We start from the raw sequence: 24709 nt of genomic DNA on the forward strand, positions 1-24709 counted from the left end.
CCTGAGGGCCTTCCTAGGGCCTCCTGTCCCTGGCTACTGTGTTACTGTCTTGGAAAGCAAGTGGTGATCTTTATGGAGGGATTGCCAGTAGTGCTTCTCACTTAGCCCTTTCCTCATTTGAACTTGTATAATTTTATTGTTGACTTTGGGATGTGCAGACCCAGGTCAGAAGCAATTGGTTTGGGGGAATCCTGTCCCAAACATTCGGTGTCTGAATGCAAGCTCTCTAAGAGGTCTTTACCTTCCACATACCCCACCTGCAAGGACCTGCACTAGTAGCGGGCAGAGTCCCCTCTGAAKCAGGAGAGCTGCTCTCTTCCCTCACCTCTTTCTCTCCGGGGCTCTGAGCACTCTCTCTTCACCTGTTTTGTGTCTGGACCATTTGCAGAAATTGCAGGGGACCGGCCCGCTCATCTTGACAGAGGAGGAGAAGAGGACACTGATAGCAGAGGGGTACCCAATCCCTACCAAACTGCCCCTGACAAAAGCAGAGGAAAAAGTGCTGAAGAAAATCCGCAGGAAAATAAAGAACAAGGTAAATGTTAACCTAGCAGCTTGGCTGGGTAATGTCTACTCATCCCTCATTAAAAAAAGGCTGCAGTAATTATGCAGTAATGATCTGTAGTACTGTTGAATGCTGTATGAAGGTTTTTAATACAAATGTTTGCCTTTGTTTCTAAACACATCCATCAAACTGTCTGACACTTTTTTTGTCTAGATATTTGAGCAGTAGAGTATTTAGCAAGTAGGACCATCAGTCACTGTTGTTGGGCTCCWTTCTCAAAATGGTATAATATTTTCCCTTAGGTGTAGCCCCCTCTGTTCTCTCCATGGTGATGAAGGTGTTCTTGTCCACTGTTTGAGGCTTTAAAACCTGATCTACTTCTGTGCACTTGGCTTTTGATGAATAAATTCCATAATCTCCAAATGACTGGTGTATGCCAGACTCTGAAATGCCCTTGGACTCGTCTTGTTCTCCCAAAATGGGGAAGAGCCAGTAATGGGGAGGAAAGAAGTTTTTCAGTCCTGGCCAGCGAACTTGTTCTAATGGGCGTTTGCACATTGTAACACATTCAGTTGTTGGTTTTGCAGATAAAGGTTTAAGTTTCCCTTAGCAGCAGCAATTTAGGATTTGCTGCTGCTGTGTAATTTTTCAAAATCTGTGAAGGTGTTTACCACTTTCATGGAATTGGAATCCTTTGGATTGGAGGGGATCTCCGGAAGACATCTGGTTCAATCCCTTGCTCAGGGCAGGGTCAACTTAGGTCAAGTTACTTAGGGATTTGTCCAGTGAAGGCAACCAAAGGATGTAGAATCCTCAGCCTCTGGGCAACCTATTCCCATATTCAACCAGTGGAAAAAAGGTGTTCTTASTTGGAATTTCCTGACTTTCAGGTAATATTTGATGGCTCTTGTTCAATTGCTGTATYCCTCTGAGAAGACTCTGGTTTTGTCTTCACTACTCTCTTGTGCTAGATACTTGAAGATGACAAGAGAATCCCCCCTTCCGTTTCTTTTACATCCGCACAAATTTCTCAGTTTCTCCTCATGCCGAGTGCTCCACACACTTCTCATTGTGCTCACCCTCCTCTGGCCATGCTCCAGCGTGTCCCCAATATTTACGTTGGCGTCTCGAACGGGACGCGGTGCTGGAGCTGGGGCCTTGCTCCTGCTGAGCCGAGAGGGCCGCTCCTTTCCCTCGGTGCTGGCCGCAGGCTGCTCACGTGGCCCTGGGGGCTCTTGATCTGCTTRGCTGGGGGAGCCACACGCCTCGCTCGTGTTGTGGGGGCCCATCAGGACCCCCAGGGCTTCTGCTAGCAGCTCCTTTCCACTCACAGAATCACAGAMTRKTYRAGGTTGGAAGGGACCTCTAGAGATCAYCTAGTCCAACCCCCTGCTCCAGCAGGGACACCCAGAGCACGGGGCACAGGGCGGCATCCAGGCGGGTTTGGAAGATCTCCAGAGAAGGAGACTCCACRGCCTCCCTGGGCAGCCTGTGCCAGGGCTCTGTCACCCTCACAGGAAAGACGTTCTTCCTCACATCCTGCATGCTTTCATTTTCCTGTCTCAAGTGCTGGGCTTTGTTCTTCAATCATCTTCCACTTCTTGTAGTACTTGTCCTAAGATCTTCTCAACAGATCTGCTGCTGAAGGTAAGGCCTCTAAGAGTAGGGAATGAGTCTTTTCTTGCTACTGAGAGGATTCCTCTTGCTTCAGGATGTGGAARGAGACCAACTCAGTGCTTTGCTTGCCAGGAATAGAAATAAGAATAGCACAGAGGCTTGAACTTAATAAAGTCAGGACTTTCTATCATTTTGTTAATCTGGCTTTGTTTACCTTTTCTATGCAAATATTTGGTGTTTTTCATCTTTTTTTTTTTGTCTTAGATTTCTGCTCAGGAGAGTAGAAGAAAAAAGAAAGAATACATGGACAGCCTGGAAAAAAAGTAAGCCAACCTCCTTCCTGTTTCAAACAGGCCAGTAACACCAGCTGCTGGAAAGGGATCCAGCTGTTGCTGCTGGGGCTGCTCTGTGTACAGAGAGCCAGCTGCCACCTCGTGGCTGTGCCTGAGAAAAGGCCCTGCCTTTGGCTTCTGCTTGTGCCCRTGCTGGCCTGGTGCCCACTGCAGCCCCGTCTGCCTCGCAGGCATTGCTGAAGTGCTAGCAGGGACCCTGAGACTTAAACAGGGCAGGACCCAGCTGCTGCTGGCCTCCACCCCGTGCCACTCTCATGGCCTGGTGGCGGGCAGTGTCCCTGGAAAACTAGGTTCCGAATGGAGACCTGGTGTATTCTAGTGCAAACGGAGGTAGAAACAGGGAGTGGGTGAGGTAAGAGTCTTGAGGAGTAAACGGGAATAAGGAAAACAGCCTTGTTACCCATCAGCTCCCTTTAGCAAGAAGGCCCCAAACCTGCAGCTAGTGGATTGTAGCCCAAATTAATTGTTCTTCCAAGGAGCAAGTTTTTGTTTTGTTTTCTTCTTATGCCTTTTGCCATAATGGATCTTTAACCCTGGGTACCATCTTTGGTGATAACCTTGATGTAATTTCCTTTTGTTCTTGTTATCTTTAGGAAAGACCCTCACTTTCTCAGACTTTTGTGGAATTTCACTGCACACATAAAGATAACAAAGCTATTTCCCTATTGCCTTTTTTCTTTCTTGAAAGAAAATTCAGACTGATCATATTTTAAGAGTCCCATATTTTTACTTGAGCTTCTTTTGTTGCATAATCTCCTGTAGTTAGGTGGTTTCCAGGGCCATTAAGAAAAACAAAAATATTCTCTTGGAAATGAATCTTCTGGCTTATTGACTCCTGTAAACTTGAAATTCAGGAACCCAATAGCAAGAACATGGCATTGGCTAAATTGCCTGGTGCCTTATCTTAACAATAAAGTGTGCATATGGTACACACACCTTGACACAACACACATGCTAGCTGTGTATATAAGCATGCTCTGTGGCTGCTAAAGTCCCTGTCCCATGGCATAATACCCAGGGAAAATCCAAATAGGTCATTTCCCTTTCTGTGCAAGGGACAAAGAGTAGTTACAGCCATTCTGAAAGAATTGGATCTACTGGGAGATAGTTTGGAGCACTGCAAGGAGACATTATACAATTAGGAGTATCTTTTTCAATGCTTTTTACACCATTAAAACACCTGACTAAAGTGGTTGATGTAGCTTTTCATTATACATAGACCACAGATACCTCTGTGAAAGCAGTTTGGATTTGTTTTAAAATCTGTCTTTTAAAGTATGATAGATGTCTGATATTAAACTCATCCTTTCTTCGCTTGCACTGATTGCAGAGTTGAGACCTGCTCAAATGAAAATACTGAGCTACGTAAGAAGGTCGAAGTCCTGGAGAATACTAACAGGTAAAGTATGAGGGGTCTATGGCAAAACTGATATTACAGGTAAAGGTGAAAATGTGAAAGTTAAATGTTCACTTGAAACATTGTGTTGTGCTCAAGAAACTTTTTATATCTTTCTTTGGATTCTTCCACTCCCAAGAAAAAATGCTAAATGACAGATAACAGAAAAAATGGAACCCAACTCTCCAAGTTGTCTTTAGTCAGAGAAAGGCTGTCTTGCCAGGGGGCCTTGGGAAGAAAGGCCCTGACCTGGACTGTCACCTGGGGCTCTGGAGAGCAGAGAGCTCTGTTTTTCTTGACAACCAGATATCATTGCAATGATTGTGCACGTTTTTAATTGTGTGACACCCCAGAGCTGCTTTCATTTCAGGAAATGCAACTTCTTTGGACAGAGAGTCAACTTCTTGTTTCTTCRTTTCTGATAAGTGGGCTTATATGAGTTGGTGACTCAGTGGTGGCTTTCCAAGAGGACATGTAGCAGAATATGTTCAACAACTGAGCTTTTAATAGGGCATTAACTGACAGAGAGGAGTTTCAGTCATGATTGTGCTCAGTTATGCTGTGTGTGCACTCTAATGATAGCAGATTCCAATGAGTAAGTCCTAGATGAGCCCTCCGTAAACACCTTCACGGTCAGAGGCGTTTGTAGTGATGGTTGAGTAGTACTGGTGAACATGATGTTGGCACTGAAGGGGAGGAGGAGGCTGGATGTTGAAGATAACACCCATGATCATGAAAAATGGCCTTGGAGGGTGTCTGGCAGCCAGCACGTTGTTAGTTGGGTGTCGTGTGGTGTTTCTAATGTGGGGATCCAGCCTCCAGATCCAGGCTCTAATTTCACGGAGCCGGACCCTGTGGCCCTATAACGTGCAGGGAACGTCTCCCACACACTGCTCCTGCAGAAAGACATCTGCTGCTTGGTCAAAGACAGCTGAGCCATTCCTGGCCCTCCTTTGAGCATCTTCCTGCAGTGTTCTGCATGCAGGAACGAGGAACTGCTGTGGAGGTGTCTGGAGTAGGGCTGCAAGTCCCAGTGTCTGTCCTAGCAGGTGCTGGGACCGGCTGCTGTAGGACAGGGTGCAAGAGTCGTCACGGGAGCGGCTGTGGAGGAACCGCTCAGCGTCAAACCTCAAGAGCTGCCTTCCCCATTCAGGTTTGGCTAGAGCTGGCCAGGTTTTACTATCTCTATCATGAAAACAGCTCTGCTGGCATGTCCTTCCTTTTCAGCAGGACCTTTAGCATCTTCTCTGTTACTTCATAATCTTCCTTGTGTCGTGTCCAGTGCTCTTAGGTGGTAGTACCCCCGAATCCTTCATGGTCTGGGCACATGGCACGAGGTGCGTTGTTTTCCTCCCTGTACAGTAGCACTGATAGTGATGTGTCATCTCCTGCAGAGAAGCAGATGTTCCTGCCACCACACAGCAGTTCTTGTGTTTGGTGGCAAAGCTGCCTTAGCTGCTTAGATAAAAACTGTGTCTAAGAACTTCAAGGTTGCAAGTTAACCTACTCCAAAACTTGAAAAATGTCATGAAGTCTTGAATTACATAACACTATATTATATGCTTTTGTTCTTTTTTTTTTATCACCCACTCTCATTTATAGTATATTTGTACAATCTTTTGGACTTATCTAGAGAATGTTTTCAGGCCCTTGCTTAATGTACATCGTCCGCTTCCCACAACAAATTAAAAACGATCTATTTCCTCACTGGTATTTGCACAGAGTCCTGATGTGGCACCCAGAAACCATCCAGATCTTTCAGAACTTGTGTTCACAGCATCCCATAGCTGGCAGTTCTGCATCCTATTTGCAGCCAGGGATCAAAGCTTGAAGAAGTGAAGGTCGAAGTTATGCAGTGTTCGTTTTTTCTTGGGTGCCTAAATTTAACCATTTAGTACCTTATCTTTTCAAAGCACCTCGCACACTGTTATATAYGCAGACATGTTTAATACACTCAAAGCAGAGCCCCGGCTGACTTCCGTTGCAGTTTTGATGTTTAATGCATTAAAAATGAAGATATGATGGGAAATGCCATGTAAAATTAGGAATACAAACACTACAGCTGCTCTATCACTGTAAARCAAAGCAAAAACACAGAAGAAAACAAACAAAACAAAAATACCCTGAGAGGTGAAGACAGGTAACAGGAAAGTAACAGCTGTGGTTACATGTGAAAATGTYCTTGTCTTTAGTGTGGGCAAAGGACAATGTTTCCCCCCCAACCCTTGTTTGAAAATTGGGTTGTAGCTGCTCACCTAAGGTTCTTGCTCCTTTATGTGCACTTGGTCAGGATGGGGTTTTGTAGTTGCCTGAAGTTGTGAGGAATAAACGGGAAATTCCAAAATAGAGCACTCCTGAACAGCAGAATTTCCTTTTGGGGTGTACAAATGGTTTTCCTGAGCATGTCATTCTTCTATATATAGAATGCATTTTGTACGGATAGGTACCTAAGACTACAGGGAAAATCCTGCTTAAAATTCAAAATCTGCCTCTGAAGCCTGAAAGCACAAGAATTTCTCCTGGCCAAACCAAAAAAAAGCAAAGCATTCCTACATTATTCAGAGTAACATGAAAGATTTTAGCAGAATCCCCTAAGACGATGCCTTAGCCTGAAGCTCTGGATCAGAAAAATTCTCCTGTAAAATGTGCAAGTTTGGCCAAATAATTTGCACCCAGAAGCACCCGCCTTGTCATGGGTGCTTCTTACTCAGCAAGGCGGGCGGCTCGGGATCAAGATACAGGGGAGTTTTTAGCTCTTATTACTGTCAGTGGGTGACTGCAGCATTTTTGCCATCTTCTGTATTACAGTTCTAGCATATGTTCCCTCTCCTAATTTCTGTGACTCAGTCCCTTAACAGGAACCCATCCAGGTTCCTTTCTAGACATTTTTCTTTAGCAAAGCTGAAGTGTATAGTACATATAGKAGCATAGTGTATTAGTGCTTGCCTCGCACTTGCATCCTGTGGCTGCGGAGGAGCCAGGAGCTCGTTRCTTTGGGGGGCGCCTGCACCTGTGGGACACCGCTGTCCTGGAGAGCCTGCGCGGAAGGAGAAGGAGTAGGTAGGGAGTAGCYGGCACCAGGAGCTGGCCTGACTTGTCCCCGTCCCCAGGAAGGCCCAACCTTGGTCATGGGAGGCCTACGGGTTGGATGCATCCTCGGGTAGCAGTGGGCTGTGGAGCTGGGGGCCTTTGAGCTTAAAGGCRGTGTCAAAACACAGTTTTGTGCATGGTATATGAGAAACACTGTTGTTTTTATTTCTGTTAAGTTTGTATTTAAAAATATATTTATTGATGTCCACTTTCCTAGAGATGTGATAGAAGTAGCATCGAATCTGGTGTACAGTGCAGAGAAGTGTAAATATCATTTCCCAGGTGGGACAGTGCATGTGATTTTGTCAAATCTTTCTCAAGGAGTAAAGGATTTGGATTTCAGCTACAGTGAGAAATCTTGTTCCTAACTTCCAACTGCTCTCATATATATATATATATATATATATATATATATATATAAAACATATATATGAATAAATATATATATATATAATTATATATGTATAATTATATTAAGACTATATCACCAAGTAGATGTATTCTTTGAAAAACCTTGATCCACATAAACATTGGGCTTTTTCCCCCAGAAGCTTTCCAGTTTCCTTTCAATTATTGCTGACTTTTAAACATAACCACTGGGGCTTCCTCCCAGGCCCGGCAGTGACAGGTTTTCTTCTCCCTAATGAAAGTGTCAYTGGAAGCCGACCTGGCCTGGCCAGCACTTTGCTGGTGCAAGGAGCCCTTCTGCAGGTCCATACGTGGGTGCGCACGTGAAATTGGGACATCCGAGGGGATTTGCTGGCAGCGTGTGCAAGGGAGAGCAGGAGTTCTCACTCACTTCACAGCTTTCCTGTGAGGTGCCTCCGTTGGCAGGGCAGAGCGCGAAGGCGCCCTCGCACCCGCGCAGAGGTGACCCTTGATTGAATGTCCCTGGGCAGGGTGGCAGGGACACCGCGAGACGGGCCCCGGCGGCGCCAGCCCCTGCGCCCGCTGCCCCGCGCCGGCCTTTCTGCTCCCAGCGGGCAGCCAGAGGCTCCCAGCTTCCCCCCAAGCATCCTCGGCCTTCCTGCTGGTATCCAGATCCAGAGCATCTGGATGCAGCCCGCCCCTGTTCCCGAAAGGGCAGAACCGCCCCTTTCCCTCTTGTCTTAGCACGTCCTGTCCTTGGGAGACCCCAAAACACCGGCCTGAGCACGAGGAGGAGGAACGCACTGCCATGACCAAAGCTTTGGGGAGCCAGGCAGCGCTCGGGGCCCCTTCCTCCTCCTCCTGCAGAGCTATTTTGTGTTGAGCCCAGTGACTCAGGCCCCCAACGGGGGAACATTTAGGCTTCTATAATAGCCTAGAAATTGCACTGCTGAAAAGTCATTGCTGTGTAACGGAGCTGGTGGCACATGGTGGGAATGCTGCGTGTGGCTTGTTCTGTGCCAGAAAATCATATAGACACTGCGTGCAAGGCTGACTTTGCGAACCCCCAGCTAGGTAATCGGTGGAAAAAGGGATTGGGGAGAGATACAGGAAGGAGAAGGGAGTTGGAATGGTCTCATTTACGTGATGGAAAGCATCTTTACCTCTTAATTTGCTTGTGTTCTCTCCACCTGTGGATAAAGGACTGAGTTAGGTAAATCACTTCATTTTTTCATAGTGACCTGTGGAGTCCACCAGGCTCTCAGCACTGCGCAAGACATCTTTCCGTAATAAGCTGAGCAGAACGTGCTGGCCCAGATAAATGTGTGCCAGGCACGTGCCTTGTGCCCGTTGCGGAATGCATTCCTGCAGTCCTTGAGTTCATTAAACCCTAATTAGCAGGGATCATCGCCGATTAAAAAAGGGCTATAATAATAGGCAGATAAGTGTATATTGAGCTGTAAAGGCACCTCTGGGTCTGCCCTACAATTAGCTTTCAGCAAGTCCAGTCTTAAAATAATCCCTGTGTTTTGTGTGACGGGCCACCTTGCTGCCGCGGGCGGCCGAGTGGCTGCGTGGGGCCTGGGGCGGGTTGTGCTCTGCCCAGGCAGGACGGCCTGCAGGAGAAGGGCCAAGTGGCCGTCCTGATGGAGACTTGCACTGTATTTGACTGTGTCTTGGCAGGCGTTTGGGTTACTCCTCCTCTGTCAAAAAGCTTTTATCAAAGCAAAACTGTTGGGAAAGGACCGTGTCAGTCACTCTTTGGAGAACATTTCCCATTTCAGTGAGGCGCATCCTGAGTGTAGTGACTGCTGATGATGGGAAACATCCAGAAGGATGGAATAACTCTCTGGGTTCAGGCTCTCTGGGTCCAGAACTGCTGCCTCTGACCACAGCGGAGTTGCCGTTGCGGTTGGCACCTCGGGACAGTGTGGTCAGAGCGGCCACACCAAGCAGTTATTTTGCAAACTCTTGGAGTATTTCGCAAGCAGTAATGAAGTACTTCAGATAATAGATAAATTTATAGAAAATCAGGGCTGTGCTTATGTCTGTTTTTAAATTATTTTATTTGAAAAGAGCTGTCCGGTTGCCTGTACAGCAGGTTTTTAGAGAAAGGAGGTACGTGTGTAGCTGTGCGATCAGTTAAGCGTAGCTGCAAACCTGCCCTGCTCCTTTGGAAGTAATGCTAAAGCTCACGCTGAATTCATGGCATAGGACCAGGTTACGTAGGCACTAGTCCGCTGTACATATAGCAGTTCTGGTTGTCTGTATGTTTAATGGAATCTGTTTCTGGAAAAAAAAAATGTAAATACAGTCTTTAGTTATGAATAAGAAGCTTCAGAAATGACAGCTGAAGTAATTTTTCAGGGACATTAGTTGTGGAAAAAGATCTTTTTGAAAGATCTAGTGCTAACACATGTAAAAAAGCTTGTAAAATTAAAGCACATTGCTTCCTTCTAATTTCAAGGGAAGGTTTTTAATGAGCGGTTCCTCCTCATTAACGCCGCCGTGCTGGCGGGCACGCAGGCGGCAGCGGAAGAGCTGCGTGGGGAGCCTGGAGACGGGGCGCTGGGTGCTCACGCTGTGCCCTTGGCTCCGCAGGACGCTGCTGCAGCAGCTGCAGAGACTGCAGGCCGCCGTGGCCGGCAAGGTGACGCGCTCGTGCAAGGCGGCCAGCACCCAGACCGGGACCTGCCTCATGGTGAGTGCCCCCTCTCTGCCCCAGCGCCTGCTCTGCCCAGTCCTTCACTCCCAAATTCCCCGATTGCTTCTTGTTTTGGTTTTTTCTTGGTCCTTTGACAATTGACTTAGAGTTAGGTGAGAACGGTCTGCTGAAGATTAGTGCTTGTGGGAAGGCTTTACGTTGTGCAGGAGACTGGGCCCATGCTTTTGACTGGGTGGTTGGGCAGTGATCAAAGAAGAAATGCTGCTCCCCGGGACCTGTTGTGTCATTTCTTACAGTGCTGTGTGTGAGGAATGGTGCCCGAGGTTGTAAAATGACAGTAAGGGTGCCCTCTGATGCTCAGTTCTTTTGATACCCGTAAAAATAAACTTTATCATCCAAATAAAATTACGACTAAGGCAGTAAATCTACCTCTAGCCTATTTCAGTAACAGCAGTCAGAGTAAGAAAAGGATTAGAAGGCAAGTCTGCCCGCCACCAACTCAGGCAGCAAGTTCCCTTCATGCTAGAGCCATAAACTGAAGATGATTTCAAGGCCTACGCTGCCCTGCCAGGCTGCCAGCCTCCCTGGTTATGCCGCTTTGCAGCAACACTGGGGCCAACGGTAGAAATAACCCTGGAAATGCCCTCCTGTGTGTGTAACACACACGTGGTGGTTGTCTCTGCTTCAAGTTCAGGAGTAAATAAGGAAACAGGCCAAAAAGATTTGGAAAATAAAGCCCAGAACGGAAAGCTGCCCTTTAGAGCACCGAGTGGTGGTTGTGTCTGTGCCKCTGCTAAGAGACCCCGCAGGTGGTGACAGAGAGCGGGCCCAGGCGACAGTTTGGGGCGGCGCGGGGTGCCCCGCGCGCTCCTGCGGGGCTGACGGGGCTCCCTTTGCAGATGGTGGTGCTCTGCTTCGCCGTGGTGTTCGGCGGCGTCTCTCAGAGCTACGGGCCCTACCCGTCGGCCACCAAGCTGGCGCTGCCCCGGCAGCCGCCCTCGCCCGAGCCCTACACGGACGCCGTTGGTGAGTGCCGCACGGCAGCCCCGCTCCTGCTTGCTCGCCCCGCGGCCCTCCTTTCCCTCCCTGCTGCCCTGTGGTGGGAACCTCTGGGCTCCGGTTTGCTCCATAGCCTGAGTGGCTGGTGGCACCCACTGGGAGATGCCGAACCCTTGCCTCAGGGCTGGGGCTGGAGCAGCTGTGTCTCTGCTGTCACCCGCCCTTGTGGGTTGGTCCTGTCCCCTCCCTATCCCCTCCTGGCAGCCACCATAGAGGCAGGCAGAGCCTTGCCCCGCACGGCTGCCTGGTACTTCTGCTTAAATCATCTTTGTTTCCGTTTTGGAGCTAAAGCTAAAGGTCTGTGCGAGACAGCAGGACAGTTGTATTTCTGAACAGCAGCAGATGTTGGTGCTGTCAGAGAGCACAACCGGTGCCTGTTGGTGTTTCCTTCGCAAGTGCCAACGGAAGGTCCAAGGACTGAGTGGGAGACTGATAATGCGGCGTACTGGTTAAAGGCCGTGTGCCTGCAGTGCTGCCCACATGATTGTTCCTTCTGCTCTTGCTCCCTGGACGGCTCCGAGCTGTTTGACAACTGTCAGCACCCACCGTTCTGCAGCATCTTCCCCTAGCTAACAAGTGGTCACTTAATCACTATGGAAAGACCTTTGGCAGCTCTAGTTCTGCTCTGGTGCTTCCCAGTTGCTGACGTGCCCAGGGATGTTCTCTCCGAGCTGCCTGTTTCTCACCTCTCTCTCGTCCCCTCTCTACATATGCAGTGAGGTCGAGGAGTCTGCTGCTTTACGAGGAGCCTCCCCCGCTGGAGGAGCCGTCCAGCCCCATGGCCCTGGCCGAGCGCGGCGACCGGGGCGCAGACGCCGCCAAGTTGGCAGCGCTGGCCCTGGAAGGCGGCCCGGGCGGCCAGCGGGACGATATCATGCAGGTGACCATCGCCAACGAGACGAGGCTGGAGAAGGCCCTGCTGCTGGGCCTGCAGCCGCGCAGGTGAGGGCAGGGCCCTGCCTGGGGCTCTGCGGCGCTGGGCGCCGGGCAGCGTGAGGGCGGTCGCTGTCTGGAGAGCTCGCGGGCAAAACTGTTGCCGCTGCTGTTGGGTCGGCGGTTGCGAGGATGGTTTGTTAGTAACGTTGCCACCAAACGCTGCCTCTGTCAGGAGCCGAGCGCTGTGACCTGTTTGTTCTGCCTCCCCACGTGGTTAGGCACTACCTGCGTGCCCCGCYAGGGCTGAGCTTTGGTAGGCTGGGTGCAGGTGTGAGGCTGTGACTCGCTGGGCTGCCTGTGAGGGTACGCGGTGAAGAGCTGGAGCTTCTCTCAGCAGCGATCTTACCTAGAGCATAGAGCACTCGGGCTTAACAGCCCTGTAAGGTTACCTGGGCCACTTAGCATAGAGTTCTTCATAATTTGTTTATTTCTTTATGTATTTTAGCCTGAGTGTTAAGTTTGGCGCCTCAGCAAAGTGCACTTTTTCCTCCACTGCTCCTTTGCCTGTCTCGGCACTGTTCAGTTGGCCCAGGCCTTGGTCTCTGCTAAAAAAACAGTAGCAAATGCACCAGAGAGTGAAGAGAGGCATTTTGTTTGCAGCCATGCTCCTCTGAGGTCCTGGCTGAGCCATAATGCCCCAAACTTCTCTCCCGAGGAGCTGTGCCAAAGTTAAACCTGAGGCCAAGGAGATGACTAATTCAATATATTACCATGCTGCAACTGACAAGTATCTGGCATAAGCAGCACCTTATTAGCATTAGCCAGTGCAAGCAGGATGTGCACTTCTAACAAATGACTAACTACTGGTGTTAACCTCCGTCTTTTCTTTCTTTTTTTTGTTTCCTCCAGGGTCAGCTCAGAACTAGAAGGAAATGAAACACTGAAGATAATTGAAATAGACAGAAGAGTCAATGCCACCTCTTAAAAAAACAAGGCCTTTTTTTCTTCACTTCCTCCTTTCCCCCGATATTTTCTACCAAAGGTGCCCCCTTCCCCACCCCGACCTGTCACCCTCAGTGAACCAAAGCACAAACGAGAGGGAGTCACTGCCTGGCGCGCTGTGACTGCGGCTGGGGTCGCTTGTCCTTGCAACCCCTTCCCTCACCTAACACACGAGCCCTGTCGCTTTTATTCCTTTCCTGTCGGATGCTGCAAGGACAGGGATGAGTTTTGGTGGCAGATGATGCCAGCGGAGCGCTGATGCTTGAGCTGTGTGTGTGCTGGCACGTATGCCAACCTGCGCGCAAAGACACGCTGCCGAGGAGCGGGGTGTGCCAAGGCAGCGGGAGCGCGTGGGTGAGGGGTTATTTGGGAAGAAGGAGTGAAGAGGAAGGGGAGGTGAGGCGCGACGCTGCTCAGAACCAGGCCTTTGCACTTGAAGCCTTTGAGGGGAGCGAGAGTCACGTTCACAGGCTGCCTTTGGCGGCACAAGGATCAACAGCACCGGCAGGGGAGGGATGCGCGGTGAGTGCTGGATGCTCCTCTCCCAACTCTTTCTCTTTTCCCCCTTCAGCCCTTCATCCTTAAGCGGGTTGTTAGGTTTCTCCTTGGGTTGGAAGCAGTCCTGGRAGGTTTCCCTACTGCTGCTCCATCCCTGTGGAATTCAAGCAAAGATCAGTCACTGTCTTGTCACACTTTCCCTGTGTGGGAGAATTACACCAGTTTAAGCAAATCTGTTTAGAAAGCAGGTTTTGTTACGGTTATGCAATGGTTTGGGTGGGTGTCCTTTAGTCTGCTTCAGGCTAATCTGTTTTGCTTAAATCAATTCCTTGCCAACATGAACGAAATCAATGTAAGACTTAAAATAGAAGTGCCTCGTGAGAAGACTGTATGGGTTTAATTTATTGGCTTCTAGATGCATCGAAGGAATTTCTTATGTAGACCTGGTGTCAGGTTGTTCTGTGTTCCCCTTTCCCCACCACCCTCCTGTCACTGTTGTAAATAGTATTTATTAGCCTTGCAAGATTTCRTTCAAGCAGCTGCAGTGAGAATAGAGCTTTCCTAACCCTGCAAGTGATCCAGGCAACTCTGAGGCTGGWTATGCACAAATCAGTGACCACCTCTCCCTCCCCAAGCTTGAATTCCCCAAGTAAATGTTAGAAAGTCATGAGTCTCTTCTTGCTGTTGTCTCCTTTTCCAGAGACACAAAGTCTTAGAAGAGCCACGTAGCCAAAATGATAGGGGGATGTGTAGCCCTGGCAAGGTGCTAGGTGCCCAACACCTTTATGGCAAGACAGTCCCTGGCCTGAGAAGCTGAGTAGGCAGCAGACAAGACAGAAGAGGGATGGGAGAGGCACATGGGAGATGGAGTGACTGGCCCCAGATCCGTGGAGAAGCCAAAAGTGATATTCAAGTGTGATCCTGGTCCAGCACTTCTTACTCTCTGACCTTTCTTGCAGGCACCGTTTGGGCCCTTGTAGCTGGTGCCTGTGGGGTTTCTGCCTTTCTCTGTACCCTGCCATGCCTTGTCCCAGCCCTGCCTCTGCTCACAGTCAAACCTGCCCAGCATTTCCAGCAGGTTTTATCTCATTGCACCAGGAGGGCACTCAGGCTCCCACAGTGAATGGGTTTCATGTGAAAACCCTAATTCCACAGGCTAATGTGGCCGCTTTGAAGTTTACCAGAAAAATGCAATTAAAAATCTTTTTGACTTGCCTTGCTTTCTTTTCATGATAAGGGAAAAACTAATCTAGCCTTACAAGTTGTTTTTTACGTGTACAGTAGATATTTCCTGCAGGTATTCCATTTTGTAAAATACTAGATTTGTATTTTATTATAGCTACTGGCACCCTCGCTCCCCTCTTAATCTTTATTCTTCCTTCTTACATTTCCTTCCTTTGCTGTCCTGTTTGTTGCCTCTGTGATCTGAGTCAAAACTGAGTGAAATGAATGGAAAGAGTCCAGTAGATTAGTCGGCTTTGGATCAGTCCCCACGGTGCTGTTTTAGGAAGGTCTTTCACACCAGTGAGTGGAGCATGTGCCTGATTCCAGGAGCTACTAAGGAGTTTTGGTGTGCAGACCTGCCCGTACAGTTATACAAGTGCCTTATTATTTTCCCGTTGGGAGCGATGAGAGGAGAAATGCCACTGGAGGCCGTCTCACAAGAGTTCCCTTCTCAGCATGGGTCGGTGTCCTCCCTTGGTTTCTCTCTTCTGCAGTGGCTCTGTCAGATCCTCTGCATCGTTTCATTTTTTTTTTTAAGCATTATTTATTAGTGATGAACACAAGTTGCTGTGGTGGAGCGTGAGACACAGGGGATGGCAACGTTGTTTGACCACATGAGGTCAGCAAAGGCAAAGGAGAAAGCCGGGACTGACCCTCTGGCTACCATACAGCAAGCCAGTGTGAGTGGCCATGGCCATGAAATTAAACAGTCTTTTTTTGTTTYGTTTTTGTTTTTCAGAGCACCCAGTTTGTTGTCTCTGGGTAGAACTGCGCAGGCTTCAGACTTTTGCAAAGAGGCCCAGGTTGCCAGGCTCAAGCCAGCCCTCGCTGCCCTGCTGCTTGTGCTGTGCAGAAGCAGGAGGCCAGTCCCCCTGGGCTCGTGTTCCTTACCCAGTTTAGCYTGTAACTGGTTCATGTCCCATTCCTTGCAGAGCTCCAACTAACCCCATGGTGTTAAAAACACAYCTGAATTACTTCCCAGCGCTCTTAAGGACAGGCAATATGACCTCCCCGAAGCAAAACAAAAACCCACCTCCCTCCCTGAACCCCACTGCTGTAGTCGCCATCAAAGCTCTGCCTTTTCTTTGCTTCATTTGGACATACGAGTTGAGCTCTGACTGGGGAAGCCCTATTTTCAGCTGAGGCATTTCACATTGGCTGCTGTCTGGGTCAGCCTCTGAATGAAGTCATTTGAACCTGTATGGCAATGTTGATATTTTTGTTACTGTTTGCTAATCTAGTCCTATAATCTTATTTTTTCTCATCCTTTATATTATTTTATGGTACTCTTTTGGGATTGCTTGCTGTAGCATACACAAGGTTTGGGGGTCTATTTTTATTAAATATAATTTCTTCATAATATGGAATTGCCTGTTTTATTATGGTACGTTTGCGATCATCTTTCTTTAGGGCTTTTAACAGAACTGGCTTCTCTTTGACTCTAGAGCCAAAGTATCTCCAGTTTGCCTATCCCCAGGTYTTTATGCAACGAGGACCTCTTGGTCTCCCAGATGGAAGAGGCGGGACCCGGGGGTGTCGGAAGCACTGGGCCCACGTGGGACGGCAGCGCCGGGGGCTCCATGCTCAGTGTGCAGGAGGAGCAGGGAGAGGCATCATGTAAGGATCCTGCATTAAGTRCTCTTAAATAGCTCGGCTGGGTTGCTCCAGGTCTCAGCCTTCCGCCTTGGAGCTTTTCCAGTGGTCGGGAACTCGGTGCTGTAGCGTGGCCTTGATGTACACGCASGATAGGAAAAGGCCTCCCGCGCTGCTTAAGTGCCGCCTCTGCTACAGGACTTAAATGATCCGTAATGTCTTCAGCTCTTCCCAGGTGCTGGGCCCCAGCATGGTTTTTCGCTGCTGGTGAACTTTGTTTCCCATTCAGACGTGTCTAGATCTTTTAGCTCTTTGCTTCTAGAGAGATAAGCTACAAAGGAACATAGGGCATTATTTTTTATATATATATGTATTTAAAAGTATCAAGCACAGGGCACATGGCAATTCTAACCTTGTTACCAGTGTGTAGATAATGTATTTTTGCTAGGCTATTTATAGTTCTTTGCTGCACTTCTCTTGTTTCATCCGTACCATTCCGTATTTTGGGGCTTCTCCCTCTCTGTACCCTGTCATGCCCTTGCCCGAGCTCTGCCTCTGCTCACAGTTTGTCTGAGASTGATAGTGGATTAAGCTGAAGTTCTTAGGCGGGATCCCAGCTGATCCAGTGCAGCAGCTTCTCACTTGCAGCTTTCYGAGGCTGTTGGTCTCATTTATCCTGGCAGGCGACCTCTTCCATATCTCTCTGTATAACGATGTAGCATAACACAAGCTTAGCTCAATTTCTCTAATGTGGAGCTGAAAATGAATTAAAAGWTTTTTTAGTCATCTTTTCCTCATGCTAAAAGAACAACAGCCCTCCACCCCAYTCCTTACCACCCGACTCCTTACCACCCCAAGAAGTGAATTCTGTCTGGACACATTTAGCATGTAGGTCAAATAAGTGATACTAATTCCCCGTTSGGAGGGATTTCCACAGAGTATACGGGCTCTAGATTTTAGCTAATGCCAAGAGGCCATCGCACAAAGCCCACGCAGCTAAGAACAGAAGCATATGGAGTATTTTTATACTCTTGGTGACTAAAATATTCCTTTCTCAAGTCACTAATTAGAAAGGGAACATTTTGTATTTTGAAGGTGAAATGGTAGGTCAGTACTTGCAAACTACAGAAGTTATATTAGCCTATATATGTAGCACAGGGCTATGATGTTGCTGCTTTGCACGATAGCGTTAAGGAGAAATGCCTTTGGGGGCTGTAAAGATGAACTGCCTTATATAATGATGCATTTACAAATAAGACAGAAGGATACGGCCCGAATATTGTAGCTTTCTTATGTCTGTGACGTGGCCGTACTAGGGACTGCACCCTCAGCATCTCCTTGCTTGTACTGAGTTGCTTCGGCACAGAGCAGGGCTGGGAGATCCTGGGCCTGAAGGTGGAATTTCCATTTGTGTTTCTGGTTTTCGTGTTGAACCTTCTCTGCTTTACTGAGCTSTAGACCTGAGCTGCCTCCCTGCTTGGAAGAGGGTGCATCTTCCAGGAAACTCGCTTGCCGTGTTGTTGGTTGAATGGTGGTGAAGTTACTCCCAGTCATCTCAGAATAACCATAAAGCTCGTGCCCGTACTTTTCCTCTAAGAGCTTGAACTGAATAGGTGAGAAGAAAACATGGGAGAGCTGGATTTTATAGATGCCCCTTACAGAAAAGATGAAAGGAGAGGCAGAAGAAGGTACTCTTGAAAGGACAGAGAGACTTCTCAGTTTGTCATTTCTTAAATTGGGAATAATGGTCTTTTTCATTAATTCCGCCCCCCTGTTTTTATCTTCTTTTTCCCCTTGCTCTTTAACACTATGCAGTCCTTTCTATGTAAAATGAACGTCTGTCTGACTTTTATAATATACTCCATTCTCCTTTCCAACATAGATAAAGAAAAGAATATTCAATCTTTAGCAGCCCATAATAGGGGAGTGGAGGGAAGAGAGGGAAAAGCAGAGGCAGGTAGTCAAACGCTTTCATAGCAGATTCTCCTGCAGTGCTGGTGTAGTCCTGGCATCCTGCTTTCTTCATGGGAACAGTTAGTGGGAACGAGCATGAGTGTGTGTGTGAGCCTGTGTGTGTGTGTGCATGTGGTGAGCAATTAAAAAAGAATACGTGGGAGACGTGTGTTGGTAATGTAGTGGGTGTCACTGAACGAGGGCACCTGCCCGAACAGGCAGCGCCCGCGTCCCCGCTGGGGCTTCCCCTCTGGAAGCGGCTGGCGTTCCAGGCCGCCAAGGGCAGGGCTGCCCGAGGGCCGCCCGGCGGCAGCTCAGCGGGAGGCTGCTGCGCCCGCTCTGTTGGGCTGCGCCTAGGCTGCCTGGCCTCTCTGTACAGCAGCTCTGTCCTGCTGCAGGAATTCAGCAGGCTCTGATGTGTCCAGCCTTCAGCTCTCGTCTTTGGGTAGTGGAATTCCAGCTCTGAATGCTTTCTGTTTTAATGCTCTAGTCTTGAAGGGAGTGACAGTTCAAGGAAGGCCGTTTGCCATGGTGGTCTTCAGCTAGAGGAGCAAAGGGACCCCCTTCCCATGGGAGCGCGACCGCTGCAGCCTCCTTGTGGGCACAGGGCGGYGCAGGGCAGCGGCGTCGCTTCACCTTTGGAGGCCCACATGCCGAGGGAAGAGTCCGGGATGTGCTGAGCCTTCCAAAGGGCAAGCAACCTGGCATTGTGTGCTTGAATCTGTTTCCAGGGCCGGAAAACAGGGCCTGGGCCATCAGAAACAACCCCCTGTGGTTCTGAYCGACTCGGTGACACCTCTAAAGCAATTCAGCTGAGCTCCCTCTCCTCTCTTTTTCTCTTTCCCCTCCCTCATACTGATGGAGTATGGGTTTGTGCAAGTGACACTGAATGGCACAAAACCAGAAGCCCCTCAGTTCCTCAGTAAACTGCATTGGAGCCTCTTCTGACTGCAGATATTTCCATTCCTTTGCAAAACGTCTGTTTAGTTCCATGTGCGCGTGTCAGCAGACASGCTGGTTTTGTACACGCACTGCTCATCTGGATGTGTTCCCCCGATCGCTCACACTGCAAACATGTCCGTTGGGTGTAAAGAAATTCATATTTTTCCTTTTAAATTATCTGCTTGATTCTACAGGAGAAGAGACTACCTGCTTTTGTAGCCTGAATATCTATGTAGTTAAGTATATTRTGCTCTTCATTTCTTGCAAATAAATATTTTCTGTAGAAAAAAAAAAAAAAAAAGAGTACGGTTTGCTTGCTGTCCTATTGGTTGGGAAAGATTCAGTCACAAGCGTGGTGCTTGGCCCACCAGAGSCCTTAGTTCAGCCTGAGGCTGGACCCTGCAGGCTCCAAGTGATGGTGGGGGGTTTGCATAGGGGGCTGCTCCGTTTTGCAGTCACTGGACTGCAAAATCAGTCAGTAATGGGTGGAAATTGGGCAAAGGCTAATGGCCCTTACTGCCCATAGTGGTGCTGGAGTGGGACTGCAGCATGGCCGTGTTAACATCACACTCTTTTAAGTGGGATGTGAGCGGGCTGATGCTCTAAGGGGCACTAGCTTCAGCCCAGTGACAGAGTCTGCCAGAGCAAGGGCTTAATTTGAGGGATCCTGGAGCCTTCTGGAAGGTCGATTCTTTTACTGCCCTGGCTTCCCCAGGCAGCTGTGTCTTGCTTCAGCTCCAGCGCTTGCTGAAGATCTCTCTGCTCTGCCCTTAGGGGCCGGGAGCTCTGCTGGCCCCAGCTCCTTCCTTGGCCCTGACTCGTCCCATGTGGGAGCCGTCACCAGCAGTTCCCAAGGCGGCCGCTTTTCCCGCSCGAGCAGTTGATGTTTGCCCCATGGTGCAGCAGTCGCATCCAGCCGGGGGTCAGCGCTGACCTTTGCTCATCCGCGCAGATGCAGGGATAGCAAATGCTTCGGTTCTTCTACTTTAGGGACTCTGCAGCTTTGCTGACCCCCAGGGAACATGGTAAGTGATAGCACARTGTAGATGTGAGAAATACCATTTGCAGAGCTGGTTTTAAAAGGGCATAGTCTGTTTGTTTATTCCGATTTTTCTTGATGAGATGCGTTTTTTTCTTTTCTACCAAGGAAGGAACCTCTCGTATGAGATCCCTGTATCTGTGCTTTGGCAACGAAGAGCTTATCCCCTGCAGGAAATGCCAGCAATGGAAGTGACAGATCCCGTTTTATTGGTCTGAAAACAGGAACGTGACAACCGGCTTCCTTTCTGAGGCACCCTGAAGAAGGGCTCTTCAGAGGCCACGTGCCACGAGGCCTAGYACATGCCACGCTGCCCTGGTGGCCGCTGCGGGTTTCCAGAAGGGTCTTGCTTTGGGGCCAAAGAGGCTGAAGTGGCACAGGAAAGAGGCAATGACACCATAAATAAAAGCTCTCCTCTGAGTTCTGGGCTCACAGTTTTAGCTCAGGCCCTGTGTTTGCTACTGGCTGCCCCAAGAACAGAGAACTGGCACAAGGGCTTATTTAGGTCTGTCCCACCTCTGACATGCAGGCACATGCAGCGCTGCAGCACAGCAAGTGTCCCGGGCAGCACAAGGGCCTGCGGCCAAACTCCTTTCGCCAAGGCTCATGACTAAGCAGCTCCTTCATGCAAAGTGTGTCTTAATGCCTGAAGGAAGAGGCCACTGGGGCTCTCCCTGGAAGGCCACGTGAGAAGGGCTTCACCTTGTCCTTACAGCTCTGCACCAGGGTCACTTGCTCTGCTCTCCTCCCAGCCACGGTTGTTGCATCCTCAGCCTTTCCAGCACTTTCCAGCTGCCCTTTGTTGTCTGCCCTGCCAGTTTCTCTTGCCGGAGCTCTTGAACCAGGACACTTGTAGGTAGCACCAAGCCATACGTAACTTTTGGAGAGGGAAATTGCCATACCGTGACTGGAGAGGTCACCCACAGCTTCGTGTTAGCTGAGCTCAGTGCCTTTGAGAATATGAAACACCAACTGGTGGTTAATGGTTAAGACTCTCATCAGGTCTCAGCATCACCCCTAAAGCATCATACATACTGCTGGCGATGCAGCGAGGCGCGTGTGATTCAAGAAGAAAACCCACCTATGCTGGGGCAATGCTGCGTGATGAGCTGTCGAGCTCCCCACCTCTCGCCCTGCAGTACTTGCTGTTCGCTGGACAGCCTGGTAGTGCTTGGGCTTACGGCCGAGTCCGCACGCTCTTCCTCCGGCCGCTTCCTGCCCTTATCGCGTGTCCCAACACAGCTCGCAGGGYCTCTCCCAGCACTGGGCAGCGGGACACAGGACTTGCACCTATTCTGCAACGGCACTGGCTCCACCAGTGACTCCAGATGTTTCAAGGTAGGTTCTCTAGCACCCTTTTTCTATTTTCTGTCTGTTGTTTGGTTTTGGTTGCTTAGAACTACAGACCTGATCAGCTTGAATTTTAGTAGCAGGCAGCCAAAGCTTAGAGCTTTGCTGTGAATAAGATCATTCTACACTAGCCATGTCCAGCTGGGAGAGAGCCCTGGACAGTGATGGAGGAAACTGGCTTCTGGGTCTAGTCCTGCTCACTTTGGTTCTCTCTTCTCCACGGTTCAGATCCCTGCTCTGCAAAATGAGGCCAGTGATAACTTCCCTCAGCTATATAAAGCTGCTGGTATCCACCAAGGAAGGGTGATCTCTCAGGAGCTGGTTATTAAAAACAAAGCCATGTTTCATATCATGCTAAATAAATAATGCTTGTGTGTCTTGTTCCTCTCCAGTTTGTACTTCAAAATATTAAATTTACTCTAGGATCAGCTTCATTTTTCAGTTTCTCGGTGCCGTCYTGTGTGAGCTTCAAGGAGTCCACACATGAGCCATTTTTTAATGAATGGGTTGTTTACATCTTTGTAATTGTATTTGTCTTAAATCTATTTACATATGAGTTCTACGTGTTGCTATAAAACTGTGCTGTTACGAATGGCTAGAGCTTATTTTTGCTGTGATATAACTGAGCAAAAGACAACCATTAGAGAACAATACCAAGTTTGCTTGGCTGTTTCAATTCCATTTGCCAAAGTGATGTTCAGCAGCCAGATAGCCTTTTATAAGACCCTTTCTTTGTAAGTGCTCGGACTGCACCCATGGGATCCATGAAGAGGCAGCACCCAGAATCAGGGAATAGGCACTGGTGCATGTTTTTCCCTGAGCCTTCTGTGCCGTCTTGAGCGTGAATCTTGTATGAGCCTCACGTAATCTGGACTATTTAAAATGGACTAACTCCTCAGTGCCTAAACGAGCACACCAAACCAGTAAGGCTGCCTTGCCTCCTCCTCCCCCTTCCATTTTTTAATATACTGACCTCTTGACCTCTTTATCAATAAGAAAAGGATTTTCAGTCCTCCCATTCTAGGTACATGTCGTTGCCTGTGTGCACTCTGCAGGGGACTGAAGTGCCATGTGAGAGGCGGCATGAGCCTCCTCTTGGCTTTCCCACACAAGGCTGAATTCCTGAGCATTTCCCATGTCGCTCCCTGCATCCATCCTGCTACTGTGGCTGGAAGCTTCCATGCAGAGCAGGCGCTTGTCACCTGCCAGGGCTTGTCAGCGCTCCTGAGGGAGCAGAGGAGCCAGCGCAGAGGGACCCAAGGTGCTCCTGCTATCCCATCACAAGTATCCCTTCCTTGGTGCCAGCTTGGGAAATGAGATACTGGTCTTGGGGATTCAGACTTTGACCAGTGCAGACTCCCCAGAACTGGCAAAACTTGCTAAGAATCCATTCTGGGGCAGATCCTTTTCCTCCTGATCCAGCCGTAAGGCTGCTGTAACATCTGTGGCCAAAGCAGATGCTCTAAGGAAGCTCCTGTTGTTGCTGCCCCCCTTCTAAGAGCAGAGGCACTGCCAGAGAGGGGCTTTATGCTACCACTCCTCATCCTCAAAGCTGGGTATTAGAAGAGGGCAGAACTTAGTGATATTCCTATCTCAAAATGATTTAGTGCCTTTTTGCAAGAATTGTCGCCCACTCTTAAGTGGGGTGCTCTGACTTGCAGTATTGGCTGCTAAAGCCTCTGGAAGTTCATCTGAGGACTTTCCTCAGTGCTGAGGTCTCAGCTCCGCCTGGTCAAGGTCTTGGTGGCCTCAGTGGAGCCCATGCTGGTTGGCAGCTCTCCTTCCCAGAGCAGCATCAGGACATTTTATTAACAGTGCTGCAGTGAGAAAGAGCTTTCGTTTTGCTGCTAGAAAGGAATGTATTACCTTGCTTAATTATGTTTTCTTCATTGTTCTTCAGGAGATAATTTATACACATACTGTGGGATGCACGTGTGCATGTGGATAATACATGCATCCTATATGCATACAGAGGGAAAATCGCTTTGAAAACTAGTGAAACTTTAAAAATGCTTTAGCTGTAGCAAAAAGATAGGCTTTTCATCAACTTTCTCTTCTGCCAGCAAGGGATAGTAAAAACACTGTTCGGCTGAGTCTGAGAGCCAAAGTCAGGGTAGAAGACATGTGTGTGATGTATGCTAAGCACAGGCAGGCTGGAGCTWTCTACATGGCGGCAGTAGGAGTGAAAGTCAGGTGTAAGGAACCTACAGGCTGTCTTCAGCCTGCTCCGTGCCCAAGGGAGCACAGGGCAATGCATATTTGCTTCACTGGTTCACTTCTCATTACACCCCTGGTTAGTTAATGCCATTGCCAAGGGATCACAGGAAGGTGAAAGGCCAGTCAGGAAGGTCCGTGGTGGTGGTGCTGAAATCGACCCCTGCAGGGTTTGCTCTGCATAGCAGCACTGCTCGTGTTCCTCCCCCTTMTTTTCTTGCAGCTTCCTTCTTTGGATCACATTGTCTTGGACTAGCTGTCAGTGGAGGAAATCTAGCAAGGGAAGAGAATTCCTGCTGTAATTCCTGGGAGATGTCCCAGACCACGGCCTCCTCTGTACTTGACGTAATCTCACTGCCACCCTAGCTCGTGTGTTTGAGTGGCCCCACGCCRATGGCTCCCTTGGAAAGTCTCTGTTTCTCCCCATGAGCAAACGGGAGACAGAGGAAACTAGGCTGAAGGACAGATTACTTAACTAAGAGGCACTGTGAAGTCTATGCCAGATCCTAACTCCTTGCAGTTGGCTGTTTTCTTTCTGAGCGCGCTAAATAGACATAGCCCGAGGGTGAAAAAAAAAATTAAGAAGAGATTAATACGTAACCAAGAAGGCTGCACGAGATCTAGACATCATCTGACACTCTTGAGCGCTCGACTGCTCACTTTGAAGGGCATTTGGAACTCGGCGCTGGAGGAGATTAAAGCCAAGCTCAAGGGAGGGTGATGAGCCCAGYGCAACGCAGAGGCTTCAAGGGGCGCCAGCACCGTGACCTTCTCCTCGCAGGGAAGGAGYTTGAAAGGCACCGCTGAGGGGAAGGAGCCCCGCGCAGCCCCTGCGAGGGCAGCCGGGCCCCGTCCCCACAGCGGGGCTCGGGGCAGGTGCCCTGAGCGCGGCGCCCCCGCGCGGGCCACCCAACGGCCGCCCCAACGGCCGCCCCAACGGCCGCTCCAACGGTCGCCCCAACGG

General features: G+C 49.2%; 2 protein-coding genes across 2 annotated transcripts in view; both read left to right on the forward strand.

Moving 5' to 3' along the window:
• CREB3L2 (cAMP responsive element binding protein 3 like 2) overlaps window positions 1–18185 on the forward strand; it is a 68899-nt gene extending 50714 nt beyond the window's left edge. Inside the window, exons 6-12 of the mRNA XM_026037260.1 lie at window positions 389–535; window positions 2387–2445; window positions 3806–3874; window positions 9932–10031; window positions 10895–11021; window positions 11771–11996; window positions 12840–18185. Of these exons, the coding sequence (XP_025893045.1) occupies window positions 389–535; window positions 2387–2445; window positions 3806–3874; window positions 9932–10031; window positions 10895–11021; window positions 11771–11996; window positions 12840–12915 (804 nt within the window). The 3' untranslated portion in view covers window positions 12916–18185. The remainder of the gene's footprint in view (window positions 1–388; window positions 536–2386; window positions 2446–3805; window positions 3875–9931; window positions 10032–10894; window positions 11022–11770; window positions 11997–12839) is intronic.
• A 5513-nt stretch (window positions 18186–23698) lies between these two features.
• DGKI (diacylglycerol kinase iota) overlaps window positions 23699–24709 on the forward strand; it is a 201707-nt gene continuing 200696 nt past the window's right edge. The window contains exon 1 of the mRNA XM_026037282.1: window positions 23699–23707. Within this exon, the coding sequence (XP_025893067.1) occupies window positions 23699–23707 (9 nt within the window). The remainder of the gene's footprint in view (window positions 23708–24709) is intronic.

This window comes from Nothoprocta perdicaria, unplaced genomic scaffold (assembly GCF_003342845.1).
Source record: "Nothoprocta perdicaria isolate Ctin4 unplaced genomic scaffold, notPer1 scaffold_195, whole genome shotgun sequence".
NCBI lineage: Eukaryota > Metazoa > Chordata > Aves > Tinamiformes > Tinamidae > Nothoprocta > Nothoprocta perdicaria.